This window comes from Phyllostomus hastatus, unplaced genomic scaffold, assembly GCF_019186645.2.
Source record: "Phyllostomus hastatus isolate PE091 unplaced genomic scaffold, TTU_PhHast_1.1 phas_scaffold_345, whole genome shotgun sequence".
NCBI lineage: Eukaryota > Metazoa > Chordata > Mammalia > Chiroptera > Phyllostomidae > Phyllostomus > Phyllostomus hastatus.
The window spans coordinates 24,875,774-24,892,972 of record NW_025334024.1 but is presented as its reverse complement, the minus strand read 5'-3'; the positions used below and the strand labels follow the sequence as shown (position 1 = coordinate 24,892,972).

The window sequence follows — 17,199 nt, the reverse complement described above, 5'->3', positions numbered from 1 at the left end:
CACCGTCTTCGTGGTTTCCGTGACAACTGAATGTGGTGTGAGCGCGCGATAGGGGAGTCCCACGTTCGTGTATTTGATACTTGCTGTGTCTTACACTCGGCCGTGTACACAGACCCCAGTCGCCTCCCCCCGATTTCCACTCACCGTAAAATCACATGCGCAGTCCTCACGGTGACCAGAAGAGACTGTAAAACAGATGACATATTATTTCTTTTCAGTAAAACTTAGGACTCCTCGGGCCAGACTGACTTTGCATAAAGTCAAACCTCTCTCTGTTCACGTTAAGAGCAGCCTGTCCGGGGGGGCTGGATGCCGGTGGTCAGAAGGAGCAAACGTCCAGGTGTAAGTCACGTAAGCACGGGGGACACAGTGTCCACCGTGATGCCAACAGTTCACACTGCTGTGTAGTGTGTTTGCAAGTTGCAAAGAGAGTAGCTCCTGAAAGTTCTCATCACGAGGAAACAAATTTTTTATGTGGATAGAGAGGATGGGCGTTAACAACACTTATCGTGACACTCATTCCACGGCACACGGAAGCCAGGTCCCTCTGCCGTTCACCTTGAACTCACACGTGGCTGCACGGCAACGCCGTCTCTGCAAGACCGGCCGTCCCACTTAGTCTGATTCTAGTGCCCACACACTGCTTGCAGGATCCAGCGACCCGACTTTCACTGAGACCCTTCTACTGACAGGTGACCGTCACGCACACCTGTTCCTCCCCTGAGGACACCTTCCACGGTCTAGAGAGCCCTTGTCCCAGCAGTGTGGCGACCACTCCTACCTCCCACAGCGTTAAGGGACCACACCTGACTACCTGGGACGGCGTTCTGTGACACCCGGTGGGTGCGGCAGAGTGTGACGCCACTGACCTAGACGGGGGCCGCTCTCTCCAAGCAACGCTGTGCGCGCCCGCGGCCCACACGGAGGAGAGGAGAACGAAGGAGATCGAAAACAAAATAAACCCCTCGTGGCGTTGCGTATTACCGAAATTAATATCAAGGACGTTCTCCCCTTAACTTACCAGAACAGAACTGTTAAATTATTTATGTTTAAGATTAGGAAACTTTCAGTTATAAATGGAAAATATTTTACCACACATAGAAGAGAAACACCACACGTATAAAAATATAATTTAGCTCAAAATAGCAAATCTATAACACAAAAAACTATCTTAAAAGAATAAACAGTAACAAATGAAAATAAAAATATGTAGTATATAGTATGCCCCAATAGACCTAATTTAAATGCCTTTATTTTTAGGTGTACCTTGTTCAAAGTTTGGCCTAATATTAAAAATTAGATAACCAAAAAAGAAAAACATGGTATTATTCAAATGATGGTTTATAATAAAACATATCTAAAATAAACTAATCAACACTAGTCAGTGTAAATGAAGTTTCAGACAGATGTTTTTCAAGAGGAAATACAGTTTATACTTTTCACTACAGAAAGTATTCAACAAAAGCTGCAAATGTTTTTATCAAGTACTTAAATGTTCTTTTTCTAATTTTACTTACGCTACTATATTATACTCTGAAGCGAATGCTATTAATCAAATAAAGTTTAACCCTATTCTAACAAGTTCCCAGTTAGTTCAGACTTAGTGTTTTTGATATTAGCTAACCAGCTTTAATATATTTACTAATATATTGAACTGATATATTTTTTTCACTAATAAGACCACTTACGGGCAAGATAAAAGTATTCTGTCTTTGGCCTGAGTAAAACAGCCAAGTCGCTGAATATAAGAACACACAGAAAATTTTGACTTCTACCAAATAGAAATCGGTATTTTCTGAAAGGTTTAAAAAGTAAATTTTAACATATACATGAATATCAAGTTATCCTTTGAAAATAACAAATAAGGTTTACACATTCTGCTATCCTATGAAACCCTGACTCATGCCCCATCTGGAAGCCACCGCCACAGAGCACTGCGTGGCGCCAACACCAGCCCCTGTGACAGCGCCTATGGGAGCACCGTCCGCCCCGGGAGCACCGTCCACCCAAGGAGCACCGTCCGCCCCGGGAGCATCATCCGCCCCCGCAGCCATGGGATGCGGCTGCACCGCCGGCTGGTCTGGCACCTTGAGCAACTCACTCCACTCTCCAATGCCCGTTCCCCACCCCCATTCTCGAACAAGAGTAATAAAATGAGTAAATACGAGTAAAAGTGGGTCGACACGGGTGCTTAGAATAATCCCTAGTATTTAGTGGGCACTAACTACTTAAATGATGGCAGCAACAACCACTTTCGATCAGGCTGCAGCAAGGATGGCATGACGTCACACACACGGGAGCTTTCAGTACCAGGCCCCAGCACGAAACAGAACTCAGAAAGGGCCCGTTAAAGTGGAGGACCAAATACCTGTCAGCCACGTCACGGAGGAAATAACCGGTGGACACCCCTCTCGCGTCCCAGAAAAGACTCAGAAACGAAGGCAGAGCAAAAGTCCGCGGCGCCTCTTACCTCCGCCGCCATGAAGGCCAGCGTGTGCATGCCGTGGGAGTAGCCCGTGACGCACCGGGCCACCGCCAGCCCGCAGCAGGACAGCAGCATCGCGACCAGCAGGGACAGGACCCGACAGTGGCTGCTCATCGGGGTGGTGGGGGAGAAAGAGAGCTGCAACGCACAAAATGGGGGGGGGCTCAGTCTTCGTCCCGGCAGTGGTGAACTTCAATGAGAGACCCTAGGGTGACCTTGGCAGCTTTGCTGGGGGTCTATTTACCAAATGCAAAGCACAGAGGAGCACCCCGTTACCAGATGGCCAAAACCCTCCACCCAGCCCAAACATGAGTATGAGCTGACTCATAGAGATCTTTAGCGTTTAATCTACTGACTACAACAATGTGCATTAGGTTTTCAACTCAAATTCTCAAGGATCCTCCCACCAGTGGGATTATAAGCCTCCAGAAGCAATTTTTCAGACGTCATGTCATTCCTCTAACCTTCAACGGGACTCGGGACAGAGCCACCTCCTGCTGGCTCTTTCCCATTCTTGCTCTAGCCCCCCGCCCCAAATCCGCTTGGAGGGCGTCCCCAGTCTGTTAGGGCTCGGACAGCTGAAATGTAACCCAGGTGCAGCTCTGCCACGGGTGTGATGCTCTGCTAATAGTATGCGAGGAGAGGCAACGGCTTGGAAAGGAAGGCCTGGAGCCATAGCTCCTGAGCAGGAAGGTGTCTAACTGGACAGCAAACCAGTTGGAGGGGTCAGGAGCTCCTGTTCCTGACCTTGAATGGGGGTTCACCTGTGACAGCACTATAAAGACTCTGGGGCTGAAGCGAACTCACGCAGAGGTCAAGAGCCCCTGGCCCGTGACGACCGGGCAAAGAAGGGACGAGCATGGCCCTGCAGTGGCTGTAACTGCAGGGCAGAACCGTAGGTTTACCCAGGCTCTACGGAGTGAATTCAGGGGCACTCAGGAGTGAGGGTGCACCTGCACAGAGCTCTGATCCGAAGCCAAGAGGCAGGTCTTGTGCCCAGACGGAAAAGGACTCCCTTCTCCCGGGACCAAGGAACCCAGAGGGCCAATTCAGTCCTTGCCGGGGTGGACACAGTGCAGACTAATCAGAAAGAAGAGCTCCAAAAAACAGAGTAAGGGGGAAAAATGGAAGGAGGTTTGAAGGGAAAATATCTGGAAGGGACCAGCTTTTGTTCAGTTTATATACTAAGGTTTCTTGCACTGGGATCAAAACAGTCTGTGCACCGACAAACTGGTGAACCGACCCCCGAGGGCTGCAATGGAACGGAAGGTTGGGTAGGGAGGCGACCCCCGCCCCAGGAGACTCTGGTTCCGCATTCCCTGGATGCGGCAGAAAGTCCCTCCCCACTGGCCGCGGGGACCTGGTGCAGGAGGCTTCCTCTCCGGAGCTCCCCCGACACATGTGTGTGGCGGCCCCTTCGCGCCACAGAACGTAAATCTGGCCGATGCTCGGCACGGCAAGCACAGAGCAGGGCTGAGACTCACATATTCGAACCGGTCCTTGCAGAGCTGCACCATCAGATGCAGGAACACCAGCCCGGCGAACCAGAGGCACCACATGACCACCTCTTCCACTGTCTGCACGTTCAGCACGCCGAAAATGAAAATGAACTTGTAGAAAATAAAATTCCAAAACTTGTCTTTGAGGTGCTGGAAAGAAAAATGTTTACGAAGGTCAGTACCACGACACCTAACCCGTTTAAGAGACGTTAACCTGACAAAAGCTGGATTCTGCGGAGAACACGTTTGGTCTTCGGCTCTAACTCGCGTCCACGAGAAAACAGAAGCAAAGGGAAAACGGAGCCCTCTGCAGGGCAGAGGTCAGGCACCCAGAAAGGGATCTGCAGGCTGCGGGCTGTCATCCTAAGTCACTAAAGGGAAGTCAGCCCTCAAAAGGGGGTGACAGTAGTCTAGCACCTTATGAATTAAATAATACAAATATTTAAGTAATACAAATATTTCCAACACGAAATGGAAAAGAATGGTGAGGGCTCCAAGGATCATCTTTACGTCTGCTCCCTGGATTTTAACACAAATAGAGATCAGACTTTTTAAAACATCCTTCAGATTAAAAACCAATATCTACTCATTGGGCACCCCATAATCAACAAAAGTGCACAAACGTGTCCGACAAAAATGATGCCCTAACATTCCTCTGCAGTTTTCTTGTCTTCCCCCCGTGTGCAGAACACTTCCTGCGCACTGCTGTCTTTCACGTATCGTATTGTCAGAGCCTTACCAAGGTCAGTGAATATTCTCAAATGTATCATTTTAGTGGTTACAGATGGACCTTGAAGTCGCCAGCGAACAGCCGGAGAAACGCTCCCTATGCTGGAACAGCCAGACGCAGCACTGCGCAACCAATGTGACATTATGATTACCTCTAGGTCTCTTAAAAATCTCGGGAATACTCCGAGGCTGTTTCCCATAAATTTCCAACTGACACTTAACATTTGAGAAAAAGAAGACCGTCTCTGCGGCCCACCGGGGCCAGTGCAACCCGTCAGCAATTACACGGCTCGCCCGGCCCGACCACGTTCTGGCCCACAAGTCAGAGGTTCTTCTCGACGAGGAAAGAAGCATCTACATCCGGCCGATCCCATCGGGGCGGCTCCGGAGTGGCTGTTTTGGAGAAGGCAGTGGTGCCAGGGGAAAGTCTCCGGGAAAACAGCGCTGCCCCTAACAGCACCCGGGAGCTCAGACACCACGGCCACTGCACTGGGCCCTAAACGGGGACCACGGCTGCCCTGACAGCAGAGGAGGGCCGCAAGGGCAGGTAAGGGCGAAGCCGCTGCTACACTGTTGGTGGAGTAGGTCCCCGTGTCTTAGCACTGCTGAGATGAGAGAAAGCAGAATATAGTTTTGTTTATAAGTTGTTCTTGTAGAGGCCCGTTCTGAATGCTTATTTCAACAAGCGTCATCCTATGCTCTGTCCACTGACATCTTGGCGGAACGGCCGATCTGCGCAGGATCGAGTAACACAGTTCTTTACTGGAAGTGCGTCCGCTCGCCCGTGCCTTCCGAGAACAATGTGCAATAGAACTGTCTCACCGAAAAAACAGACGAAGTCGCCCAATTTCCTGCTGGAAGAATAATCCTAATTTACTCTTCCAAAGGGGAAAAATTAAAATCTCTCAGGGAATTCCTTTGAAATAGAATCCATGTTCTAAACAGTGATATTTCTGATCATTCAAGCTAAAATCTGTGCTTCTTTAAAAACTACATTCGCACGAGTCGCAGGGAAAGCGGCTGTAAAGAGCAATACCGGGGCAACCTGAATACCTTGAATACGGACTGTGGATTACATAAAACATTGCGTCAGTGCCGAATTTCCTGATTTTGACCATTGCACTGTGGTGATGCAAGAAAATGTCCTTGCTCTTAGGAAATACAGACCGAACAAAATCTTAAAAAAAAAAAAGGAAACATATACTGAAGTATTTAGAGGTAAAGGGCTGTGATATTCACAGGTTACTCTCAAACAGATCAGGAAAAATAAGTACATGTAAAACCACAGGCAAATGTTAAATGAGATAAAATGTTAACTACGAATCAATTCCTTCGTGGTAGTCGCGCAACTTTTCTGCAAATTTTTAAAGGATATCAACAGTGAAGTTAAAAAAAAATAAATCCTGGCGGCAAGACCCCGCCCCCGTGGCCTGGACTCACCTGCCTCTCGCTCACGCGCAGGGGGCCGAACACGACGCCCTGGATCAGCTTGGCCACCAGCATCAGCACGCAGCAGGCGGTGTTCACGAGGACCTGCACGCAGACCGGGGAAAGAGAGTTTGTTTCCTCCCGTCGGAAACAACAGCAGCCCCACGACTTCGTATGAGGCCTTCGGCCATCACTTCTAATGACTGAGCCTTCCCAGCTCTCTGCCGGCACAGGAGAGGGAGTATTCAAACGTCACCTTTCCTAAGCACCCACTTCCAGGAGGCGGTGCGAGGAGGGACGAGGCGAGGGGAGAGAGGGGCCAGCATGGACCCCCAGCCGGCCACGCTCCCCTTCACTCTGACCAAACTGCGTGTCCACTCTGCGCTGTATGTGAAAGTGCATGTACCTTATGCACGGCAGCTGTCCCCTAGGCACAGCATTTCCTACGTGAGGATGTTGATCGTCTCAAAGAAAAGTTTTCTAGAAAATGAAGTTGTTTTGTTGTCATGAACAATAAAATCCAGCACACACACATCCTGCCCTGCCCGGCCCAACCAAAAACACGAAGAATTGAGACCAAAATACATATGTGTAGTTACAATACATTGTCATGCGACAATCGGCCAGCCGAAAGGCACTCTCTGCTTGGTGCTGGCCTTGAAGTCAAGCTTCTGGGCCATTAGAGGAGATGGGAATTGAGAAACCGGAAGGGAGGAGGAGGAAAACTGGCCCGAGGGGCTGAGGACGGAAAGGCAACCGTGAGACACCCATGCGGAACCAAGGCCTCCTTCACCCGGAGTGGGGCTGCCTCGCTGTGTTTTACCGCCATGACAGACGGACAGCCTCGCACGGAAACAAACCTAACGCCACGAATGGAAGAGCGGGCTGGCCCTGACCACAGGGCTGGTGTGTGTGTGGCACGACACATCACTGATGCTCAAGTGCTTTGTACAACACTGCAGGCCGCGAAAAAGCCCGAGGACCTTGGTGAAGGCAGGAGACAGGGCTTGCAGCGGAGCAAAGGAAAACAAACACCAGCTCAGTGTCAAGGCTGTTTCCCTCTTGGATTCACTAAGTTTACTTGAAGTTGGTCCTAGCCCTCTTCCCAGAGGTTTTCCCTCTGCTTTGAAAAGAAGCAAATAGGTTTCTTTAAAAATTAAAAAAAAAAAAAAGGAGGTGAAAGAAGAGCTAGAAGGGAGTAATAGAAGGAAGCGAGCTAAGATCTCTCTGGGCTCCCCTCGTATGTCATACCGGCCGCCCTGTGACAGGACAGCCCCGATTCATTAAAAAGAGATTAAATCATGTTTACCTCTAGTCTGCCTGCCTAATGGGGCAAGGATGAGTGTGACATATTTTTCAAGAACTGAAACAAAAATAGTTCTGCTGAAAAAAGAAACTGTTCTGGTAATTATATCCAAATAACTAGAGGGAAAAAAATCCCAAATTAGTTATCCGAAGCATCCTAGATCCCTAACTTAGGGCTCCCCGGGGGACCGCCCCCTGCATCACATCCAGCAAATGGCTTAGAATCCGCTGCTTTAAGGAGATGATGTTGAAAACCAGTCAATGGAAACCTCGACTCGTTAATTAACAAAATCAGCCCTAAGACAAAACCACAACCACAGCCCCTCAGGGCACATGCCCCAGCTGAACGGGGTTTTGAAAATCAGCCACACAGGCCCCAACCTAACTAAAAGAGAATTCTTCCTGTTTTTGCACCTGGGCACATGAAATAAAGACGTAAACGCGACACACTTAGCGCCCACCCTCGGAGCGCTCTTAGGTCACGAGACACAGAACTTAGGAAACATTTAACAGAATACGCAAGCTGCTGCTGGAGCAAAGAAAGAAAGAAAGCAAATTCAGGATTGCTCAATAATTTCCCTATCCAAAACAGCATTCCCGAACATCTTGGACTACAAAACAAAAGCTAAAGTATTACTGGCTATTTCTCAGTTAAACTTTTTTAAAAGTTTTTCTAAATTCAAAAATAAGGTGTAAAAATTTTGTATCTTTGATTTACAAAAAAAAAAAAAAAAGCCCAAAACAGAAAGCCCTCATAAATCCTATCACCCACATGTAACCATTTCTACTTTAATTTAAATAAAAGAGTTAAATACCAGCCAGGGCGAGAAGTGTGGACCCTGAGAAAGAAGACACCTACTAAGAAGGGCTGCTGGCGGCTAACTGGGCTCAGGTGTCAAAGGAGAGCCAGCAGCCATTTCTGCACACGGGCCTCTCGCCCCGCAGGGCACGTCAGGGAGAGGCCTGCACTAAGCTGCCAGCCTGCACCACGTTCCTGGCCCGGAGGGCCAGCCCTTGCGAAGGAGTCCTGGAATTGTGTTTCAACCCACAGGGCTGAGGCATTCCCCCTCTAATCCGCGCTGCTAAACTATACCCCCATCAGCACCTTTACCAATCAATCACAGCAGCTCCATTCTGACCAATCAGGACAGTGCCTTCTGGGCCAATCAAACTGTGAAGATTTGGAGTCCTCATTTGCATGAGGACGGAAAGGCAGCTCCCATCCAGCTCTGGGAGCTCACTTTCTCTTTCCACTAAAGAGGGGAAGCTGTGCTTCCCTGCCTGGAGCTGGAACACTCCAGACGTCTCACCAGAGCACAGTGGAGCAGGCCCAGTGGCAGAACCAGAGCAGGTCGAGCAGCCCAGGCTGGAGCAGAGCTGTGTAGGCAGAGAAGGGCCTTGCCCCAGGGCCGCCTTGTCCAGGGCCACCTCCCAGCTGTGCTGCCCCGCGGTCAGGACAGGACGCTCCATAACCGAGTGTAACACCATGTAACACTCTGCAGCTGTGCTATCTCCCAGCTCTGCTGTATCTCGATTGAGCTTTCTGCACTGAATAAAGTTTCCTTCTTCACTGCATCTCAACTTGGCATTGAGCTGGTGCTAACTACCGTCAGTTCACTGCAGGGGGAAAAAAGGCTGGAAAAGGTATAGTGATATTAGAAAGGGAAGTTATGTAAAAAGAAAGAACCATTGGCAAACTTTATAGAAAAGCTAATGCTACATAAGACTCAAAGCAACTAAAAATTATTTTAAGACTATGATATAGTGTTTTTTAAAGAAAAACCTTGCCCTGGCTGGTGTAGCACAGTGGATTGGGCACAGGCCTATGAACCAAGAGGTTACCGGTTCGATTCCTGGTCTAGGGCACATGCCTGGATTGTGGGCCCAGTCCCCAGTAGGGGGCATGAGAGATGCAACCACCCATTGATGTTTCTGTCCCTCTCTCGCTCCTTCCTTTCCCCTCTCTCTAAAAATAAATAAATGAAATCTTTAAAAATAAAATAAAAATTTAAAGCCTTAATAATTATTTATTATATGTCTATTTATAGAAAAAATGTCTTAATTGCACAAATATCATGTCATTGCGATGACGACACGATAAATTCTCAACTTTAAAATCAACAAAGGCTTGAAAAATTGCAAATATGGAAAGAAACATCATTTTTGCATTCCTCATTTAGAAGCAAATCCCAAACTGGATCCCATTAGGGCACCAGTGATCTTCTTCCAGAAACAACACTTCAGCCCAGATTCAGATCCCTAGAACCAGGACAACCCTTCCTACCTCTGAGGACCACAAGGAGGCCGCTCCCAGCAGCCGGGTCTGCACCAGCCCCTGATCCGCGCAGAGCACAGCACAGACAGACACTCACCCCGGCCCCTCAGCCCCACACAGCCGCCTGACTCTTCCCGGTGGGCAGACCCCGCTCTTTAATGTACGCAGGTGTACGTGCAAGGGGTGCATGGAGCAGTGTTGGTAATGGCAGAAAACCAGAAAACAAGTGCCCGTTCTTCTGCTAATAAAGGGGAAGGGGGACCAATTCAGTAACAGAACACCGTGGAACCAGGAACACTAGCCCAGCAGCTCCACATTCACTAGTGTTGTATGAAACCTCCAAAGTAACCTGTTCGCTTAAAAAAGAAAAGCATGGAACTGTGATTACTATGCTACTTCTTGTGCAAGAGGACTATGTGCACATGCACACGTGTGTGACACGCAGATGTGAACTGCGTCTGGCACCTGGCCAGCCTTGGCCTTCTGCTTAACATCAGCGCTGATTACGAGGGGCGGGTGACGGCCCCTTCTTGTAGAGGGAGGCGGGGCGCGGGGGGGGCATACTTTTCACTATGTGTCACTTCTGTGCTTCTCAACTTCTGCACCCTAAATTGGCACTCTTTGTTATTTTTTTCAAGTTTAGATCCTGTTAACTTATCGGACCAGTTCTGAAAGTCCACATTATTTTTCTCATTTATATGAAAGGAGACGGAGGAGTAACAAACCACAACGGTGTGGCCTGAGTCACAGGTGAATGTTGTAACACAGGGTGCTTCTACTCTTTAAGGAAACTTTCTCAAATCGACAACACTGTAAAAAAAACTTCACATAACATTTTTTTAAAAACCTCAGCAAATGCCGTTAATTTTTATCAGTCTGCACAAAGGAAAAATGAGCCCCCGCCCCATGCAGCCCGGAACAGAACGGGTCAGGTTCTACTGACTCAAGGAACCCCGGCGTCGCCGGGCGCCCAGGCCTGCGCCCTGAGGCCCCTGGAGAAAACCCCCCTCCCAGCACGGCTCTCCCTTTGGACCCGAGAAGAGAGGAACTAAATGACAAGACAGGTGGGCCTGCGGGAGTGAGAAAGAAGAGGCTCGGTAACCGACGGCTCAGCCACGGTGATCCACGTGACCCTGCAGGGAGGTTCCATCCTGCAACGCCCAGGGGCGTTATCTAAGAGCTGGGGACGAAACGTGGTGGGACTACCAGGAGCTGCTGCGAGGACACGGGGAAGAAGGCTGTCCCCTGGTCTCCCACCTAACGCTAACACACCCTTTGTCAGTCCCCTCTCTGTGAGGACAACTGCAGTGCAGGGCCCCCCCGCAGGCTCCCGGGGACAGGGACAAAATGGCCATACAACGCAAAGAGGCACTTTTCCCTGTACCCCTCTTTTCACAGAGGGGAGAGAAGATGACGACAGAACGCACATACGCAAAGCACCCTGCACAAGTCTAGCAGCGTTCAAAGAGCAGTCTCTTTTCCGGCACCGGAAGATTTTCCCTTTGTCTTTAAGTTGTTTCATGAGGCTTACATCCTATTATTTACGAGTTTCGTCTTCCTCTTCAGCTGCCCCAATATGTACGGAGCTAACATCTTTCTCTAATTTCCTTTGGGATATGCAATCATACAGACTCAAGCGTAGTGCATTCCTTTCCCTTCGGAAGTTGTAAAATTAGGGGAAGGTGGGCTCTTTAAAGCAGAGTCGGCAACTGGCCCTCCCTCCAGTGGGCTGTCGGTCAGTAAACACGTGGGGCCGCACGCCGTGGGCCACAGACCCTTCCTTCACAACTGAGAAACCAGCCCGAGGTGACGGCGCCGCCACAGGTCGCCCGTCTCGGCTCTGAATGGACCGTCAGCTCACTTTCATCTATTTTTGTTTCCGGTGATTTTTTTTTCCCCTTGAAACGTCTATTTAAGTTATCTGATTTGCATACCATTAAGTCAGAACCTTAACACTTGTTTCATATTTCTATTTCCCCATTTTACCATGTCCTCTCACAACTTTAGAAGCAAGTCCACACAGAAAAAAGAGAGAGAAAGAGAAGAAGAAAGTAACAAAAATGATGAGTAAGGATAAAGAAGTGGAAAAGCCAAAGCACCTGAACGGTTTAACATAACGATTTTGAATGAATCAACAGGTGCTTTAATGGAAGTGACATAGGAGGAAAATGTAAAATAAGGCTAGAAATGAGTAACGAATGAAACCTAATCTGGAATGAAACTTCCAGAAAGTTCTAGAAAGACATGAGAGAACCAGTGATCATACCAAGGCTGAGTTTTGTGTTAGTATAAGGACCCTGGGGCCTCCTCTCCGTGTCCACACCAGAGAGGCCCCCTGGCGAGACTTCTTTGGAGGGAAGCAGTCTTAAGTCACGACATCTCCTGGTCTGTTCCCATTCCACAAAAATCCATCTTCCCCACGGCTGCCATAGACCGTCCCCTGAAAAAACCATGTCGTCAAGACAGCCCCTCCTCCCCTCCACTCCCCCTTTAACCCTACGGGGCACAAAATCACGTCCATACTCCTGAGCACAGCGGGCTAGGTTTACATAATCGGGTGTTCGCCCCCCCACCCCATCCTCTCCTTCATCAGCTTCTCCACCATTCCTGCGCCTAAGACCACCTTGGACAGTCATCAAAACGAGGATTCCAGGGCTCCATCCTTCTCCCTGAAACTGACCCCCAGCTAGAGCCTGAGAGACTGCACTTCACAAGGGCCCCAAGTGAAAATGCACCGGGTGGCCGGAGGTCCACACTGCGAGAAACACCCCGTCAGAGCGGTTGCCTGCCTCGCCCCTTCTCTCACAGGGCAGGGAGGGCCACTTCCCCTGCCTCCTGAGCCCCCTGTTCCCCTTCCCAGCCTGGCTCTGCAATCAGAGGCCCTGCCAGTTCGACCTCCCGGCCGGGTTACGGGCCTCTCTGCACCTGCAGTCCCCGCACCGTCTGGGGCAGTCTTCTCTACCTGGAATGCCCCAAGGCTAAGTTCAAGTGCCCCCTTCCAGGCATCGCTCCCTAGGCATGAGTTCCTCTTTCCTCCACACCCCGCCATGTTTTCTCGATATGTCTATTACCACTTACCAAATGTCGCCTTGGATTGCTTTGGAGGGGAGGGGGGAAATGTTCACAGCTATGCCCTCCAGAGTGCCCCAAATAGCACATTAGAAAGGTTTTAAGTTGAGCCTATTCATCAAAAACCTCCTGCGATGCCACCAGACCTATATGGATCCACAGCGGGCTCTACAAAGATACATTTTAGAGATTTCAGTTGTCAAACAATAGCTAACAGGGTCTGCGCACAGGCAGAAGGATCCGTTTTTGTTTTGTCTTGCCTGGTTTTTAAAAATGGAATCTGAATGTCTTTGGGGCAGGGGACAAAAAGGATCCACTTTGACCAAAGGTCAAGGTTTTATATCCCTCCATGGAGGACGTCCTTGAGACTCTGACTGCCACTCGGCCACCGCAGCAGAAGCCGTAAGGGCGATGAGAAAAACTACCAGTGTGCACATGGGGGGCGGGGGGGGGGTCTAAGGAACCAGGCCAGCCCAGTGAGAGTCCAAGAATCAGAGGAACGGTGAAAAAAAAAAAAAATACAGTAAGATCAACTGAGAAAGGAAAAGTGTATCAACAGATAGGAAGAAATGATACACTTGCAAGAGCAAGATCGTTATTGAAAACACTAAGAAGAAAATCTTTCCTAAAAGTACTAATTTTCACAGGGAAAAAAAAAAACCTCAACAGGCTTTGTTTGTTTCACAAAGAGGTGTGTTAGTTAACCTTGAAATTTGAACATGGGTTTTGTTAAAAAAAATTTTTTTTTAAAACCCTGTTAGGGGGTGGAAAATAATTAAAGGATACTAGCACTCGTTAGATAAATACCATAGTGGTTCCTTTTCGAAGCCTTATTTATAGCCTATACTTAAAAAATATCTCAAAAGCCATGTTAACATTTGGCTAAAGCCCGCTTCACAACTCTTTACCTGCTAACTCAGTGCAAAACTAGATTTGAAATTAACAGACGGGCGCGGAGTTCTTGATTCGGTACCTGGCGGTCAGCCCGACCCAGAAGTGGAAGAATGGACCTCCCCCTCCCACCCCTTCCACTAATCTCGGCATCAGAAGGACCTGGAGACTTAATCCACGGCCCCGAAGAGTTCGCAAATCCCTCTGCTTCCCGATGAAGCACAGTGGGATTAATTACAACAAATGAGCTGCATATAGTCTATACACTAGGAATATTCATCTCAGTCATTTACAGCCTGCTCTCAACCCCAAATGGGAACTTGCAAACGGAGACGAGACCCAAGATGCCACGGCAGACCCAGGCGACAGACGTCAATCCTGGAGCAAGCACGCCGATCATTGAGGCATTTATGTAAGAGGCATTCAAGGCCAGGGCGGAAACAATTCTTTAGCCAAAGTAACTGTTGATCTGCCCGGCCTGAAATTATCTATTGTAATAAGCGAAACCAGCCTTTCTGCCTGGCAGAGGGTGCTTGTCGGGCACTGGCAGACGGACGCCTTGGAAACGCCGTCTTCAAGTGCATCGCTACAGGGAGGAAATCCCGCGTTAGAAGGGCGAACCGCCCCTTGACTGGCAGTGTTTGGCTGTCTTCAGACAGCGGCGGAAACGGTCGTGAATCATCAGGTAAAAGCAACAGGAAAGGAAGGTAGGCCTGTGTCACCCAAAGAGGGCAATCACCGACGAAGTGGCAACAACAACAAAAAGTTGTGGGGGACGGCCTCTCTCTCCGAACAGGAGTGTCCGCACACACCCGAATGCCCCCAGTTCCCCACGCTCAAAGCCCAAGCCGGGCCCGGCCTCTCCTCTTCCCTGACCCCGCTCGCCGCAGCCCGCCCCCCACCACCGCGCCCCGCCCCGCCCCGCCCGGGCCCACCGACTCCGAAAAGCCTCCCGACTTCTTTCCAGGAGTCAATGGAAGAGCCGGTAACTGGCTCCCCGAGCCCCCTCTCCTGTGGCGACTCCTGCTCTTTGGGGTCTTCCGGTTCCCTCCCCGAGGTCCTTCAGCAACCCCCACCTCTCACTCTCCCCGACACCTAATCCCCGATCGGCTCCCGTCCCCTGGGTCCCAGCCGCGCCCCCCCCCCTCCGGCTTCCCGACCCCTTCCTCCAGCCCTCGGCCTTGGGGCGCCCCTCCTCAAAACACCCCCGATCCCCTCCCCGCCCACCCTCCACCCCAACCTCACCGTCTCCCTCGGCCGGGCGCCCCTAGACCCCGCCCGGCACTCGGTGGTCCGGGCAGAGGGTGCTTTAGCTCCAGCCACGCCCCCCGCCCCCCGATAATGGGTGACACCGCGGCCCCCGCGCCCCGCCCGCCCCACCGCGGCGCCCGGGCGGCCTCGCTCACCCACACGAACAGGCTGTCGGAGAGCAGGTACTGGGCCACGTCGCTGACCCCGGGCCCTCCGGCGCCCGGCCGGGCGGCCGCGGTGGGGTCTGGCTGCACCGGGGCCGTTATGGGCTCCGGATCGCCGGGCCCGGGCCCGGCCTCGGCCTCGGGCTGGCTGAGGGCGCGGTAGGCGCTGACGACGGCGCCGAGCAGGGCCAGGCCGCTGAGGCCGGTGTAGGTGCGGAGGCTGGGCCAGGGGAAGCGCTCGAGGAAGAGCAGCGGCATGGCGGCAGCGGCGGCCTCCGGCCCCCAGGCCTCCCCGCGCCGCGGCCGGACCCCTGCGGCGGCCTCGCGAACGGCACCCACGGGCTCTGGCGTCGCTGCCGCCGCCGCCGCCGCCGCCTCCTCCTCGCCGGGCAGAGCCGGGCCGCTCCTGGCCGCTCGCGCCGCTCCCGCTGCTGCCCCTGCCGGCGCGGAAGAGCCTCGGCGGGCTCGGGGCGGGTCGCCGCCTCCAGCGGGATGCGGGCGGGACGGGCGGGAGGGCGCGGCCTCCGTCCCCCGCCCCCAGCGGTCGCGCCGCCGCCTGGCCGGGGAAGGCCGCGGCCGCGGGCCCTGGGTCCCTGCACCCAGCATTAGCCTCCGCCGACTCCCCAGCCACCCCGGGCCGCGGACCCAACGGACAGCCGCCCGGGGCCGAGCCGACGCGTGTCACTCAGCTCCGTGGCGGTCGGGCCCCGGTCGCGTGGCCGATCCGCAGGACGCGGGGACCCGGGCCACCAGACGTCCAGCTGCTTCATTCCCTTTAACCCCCCTTAGGCAGGTCACCCTTGAGCACCCCTGTGGGCCTAACAACTTCCCTGGTGGCGCAGATGGGAATCATAGGAAATGATAGAAGACCTAACCCCCAAAACAAAGAGGATTAATGGAGTCTTAAATTTGTCGCCAATAAAAAATGGTCAAGTTTTTGCTGTTAACCGGTAGCCTCGAGCAGTCTAAAACGAACCAGACTTGGTAGGAAACAAATGTTTACTCCTACACCAAGTAAGAATGTAAAATGGCACCACTATTTTGGAATATAGTCTCAGTTCCTAAAAAAAAAAAAAAAAAAGTTCCACGTAAGACCATTTAACCTAGCAATTCCAGGGCTAGGTGTATACCCAAAGAGACGAAAACACTCATCTCTCAGAACACTCGTACACGGATGTTGACAGCAGCATTATTGTAATAGCCAAAGGGTGGAAACGACCCTAATGTCCAAGGGATGAATCCATAAAGAAGGGACGCAGCGGCATCTTATTTGGCCCTTAAAAGGAGTGAAAGTGACATGGGCTACAACCTGGACAAACCCCGAAAATGTGTTAAGTGAAAGCAGCCCAGACAAAAGGCCACAGGTTGTGTGACTCCATTTACGTGAAATGTCCGGAGTAGGCAAATACATTTATAGATGCAGAAAAACATAGATTACAGCTCAGTAAGGCCATTGCAAAACAAAACAAAAATGTGCTAGCCAGCAGAAGTGTTACCTTTTGGGTTTTTCTTCTTCCCTGTATCCTCAAGGGCTGTAATAGTGCCTGGCCCACAGCAGGTACTAGTAAGTTACCATACTTTGCCATGTATAATGCACACTATTTTTTTTTTGCCCAAATTTTTTAGGGAAAAATAAGGATGCACATTGCACATGAATAGTACTAAGGGTGTGCATTATACATGGCAAAATGCGGTATTTGTTGAGCCTTACAAACTTTCAAAAGGACTAAATTATCTTCAAGGTCTCTTTTATGCCTAATATTCTTAATTCTAAACATCTGTTCATTAGAAAACAACAAAAAAGCTCTGTCCAGGTTATTGCCTCCACTCTAGAATTTTTAAAAACATCCCATGAAAGGGCCTGTGATGGAACATAACAGTTCTTCTGGCGAGGAGGGGGCAAGTGGTTACCACATACACACACTTATTTTACACGAGGCTCTTATGAATATTAGACTTCAGTTGTCTTTGGTTCGCTACCCTCGGCCATCTGATTAAAATGCCAAACTTTCAACTTTATTGGTAAGATAAAGCTTTATTTTGAAAACAGATAGTAACACTCCAGGGAAGTATTTTAAGTGTTTTCCCTTATCTGAGCCCGTA

General features: G+C 50.6%; 1 protein-coding gene across 1 annotated transcript in view; it reads right to left on the bottom strand.

Annotated features, from left to right (window-relative positions):
* Positions 1-15,562, bottom strand: part of AMFR (autocrine motility factor receptor) — a 28,641-nt gene extending 13,079 nt beyond the window's left edge. Inside the window, exons 1-5 of the mRNA XM_045818733.1 lie at positions 15,088-15,562; positions 6,154-6,246; positions 3,970-4,134; positions 2,471-2,623; positions 145-185 (exon numbers count right to left, since the gene is read on the bottom strand). Of these exons, the coding sequence (XP_045674689.1) occupies positions 145-185; positions 2,471-2,623; positions 3,970-4,134; positions 6,154-6,246; positions 15,088-15,354 (719 nt within the window). The 5' untranslated portion in view covers positions 15,355-15,562. The remainder of the gene's footprint in view (positions 1-144; positions 186-2,470; positions 2,624-3,969; positions 4,135-6,153; positions 6,247-15,087) is intronic.
* Positions 15,563-17,199: the final 1,637 nt, after the last annotated feature.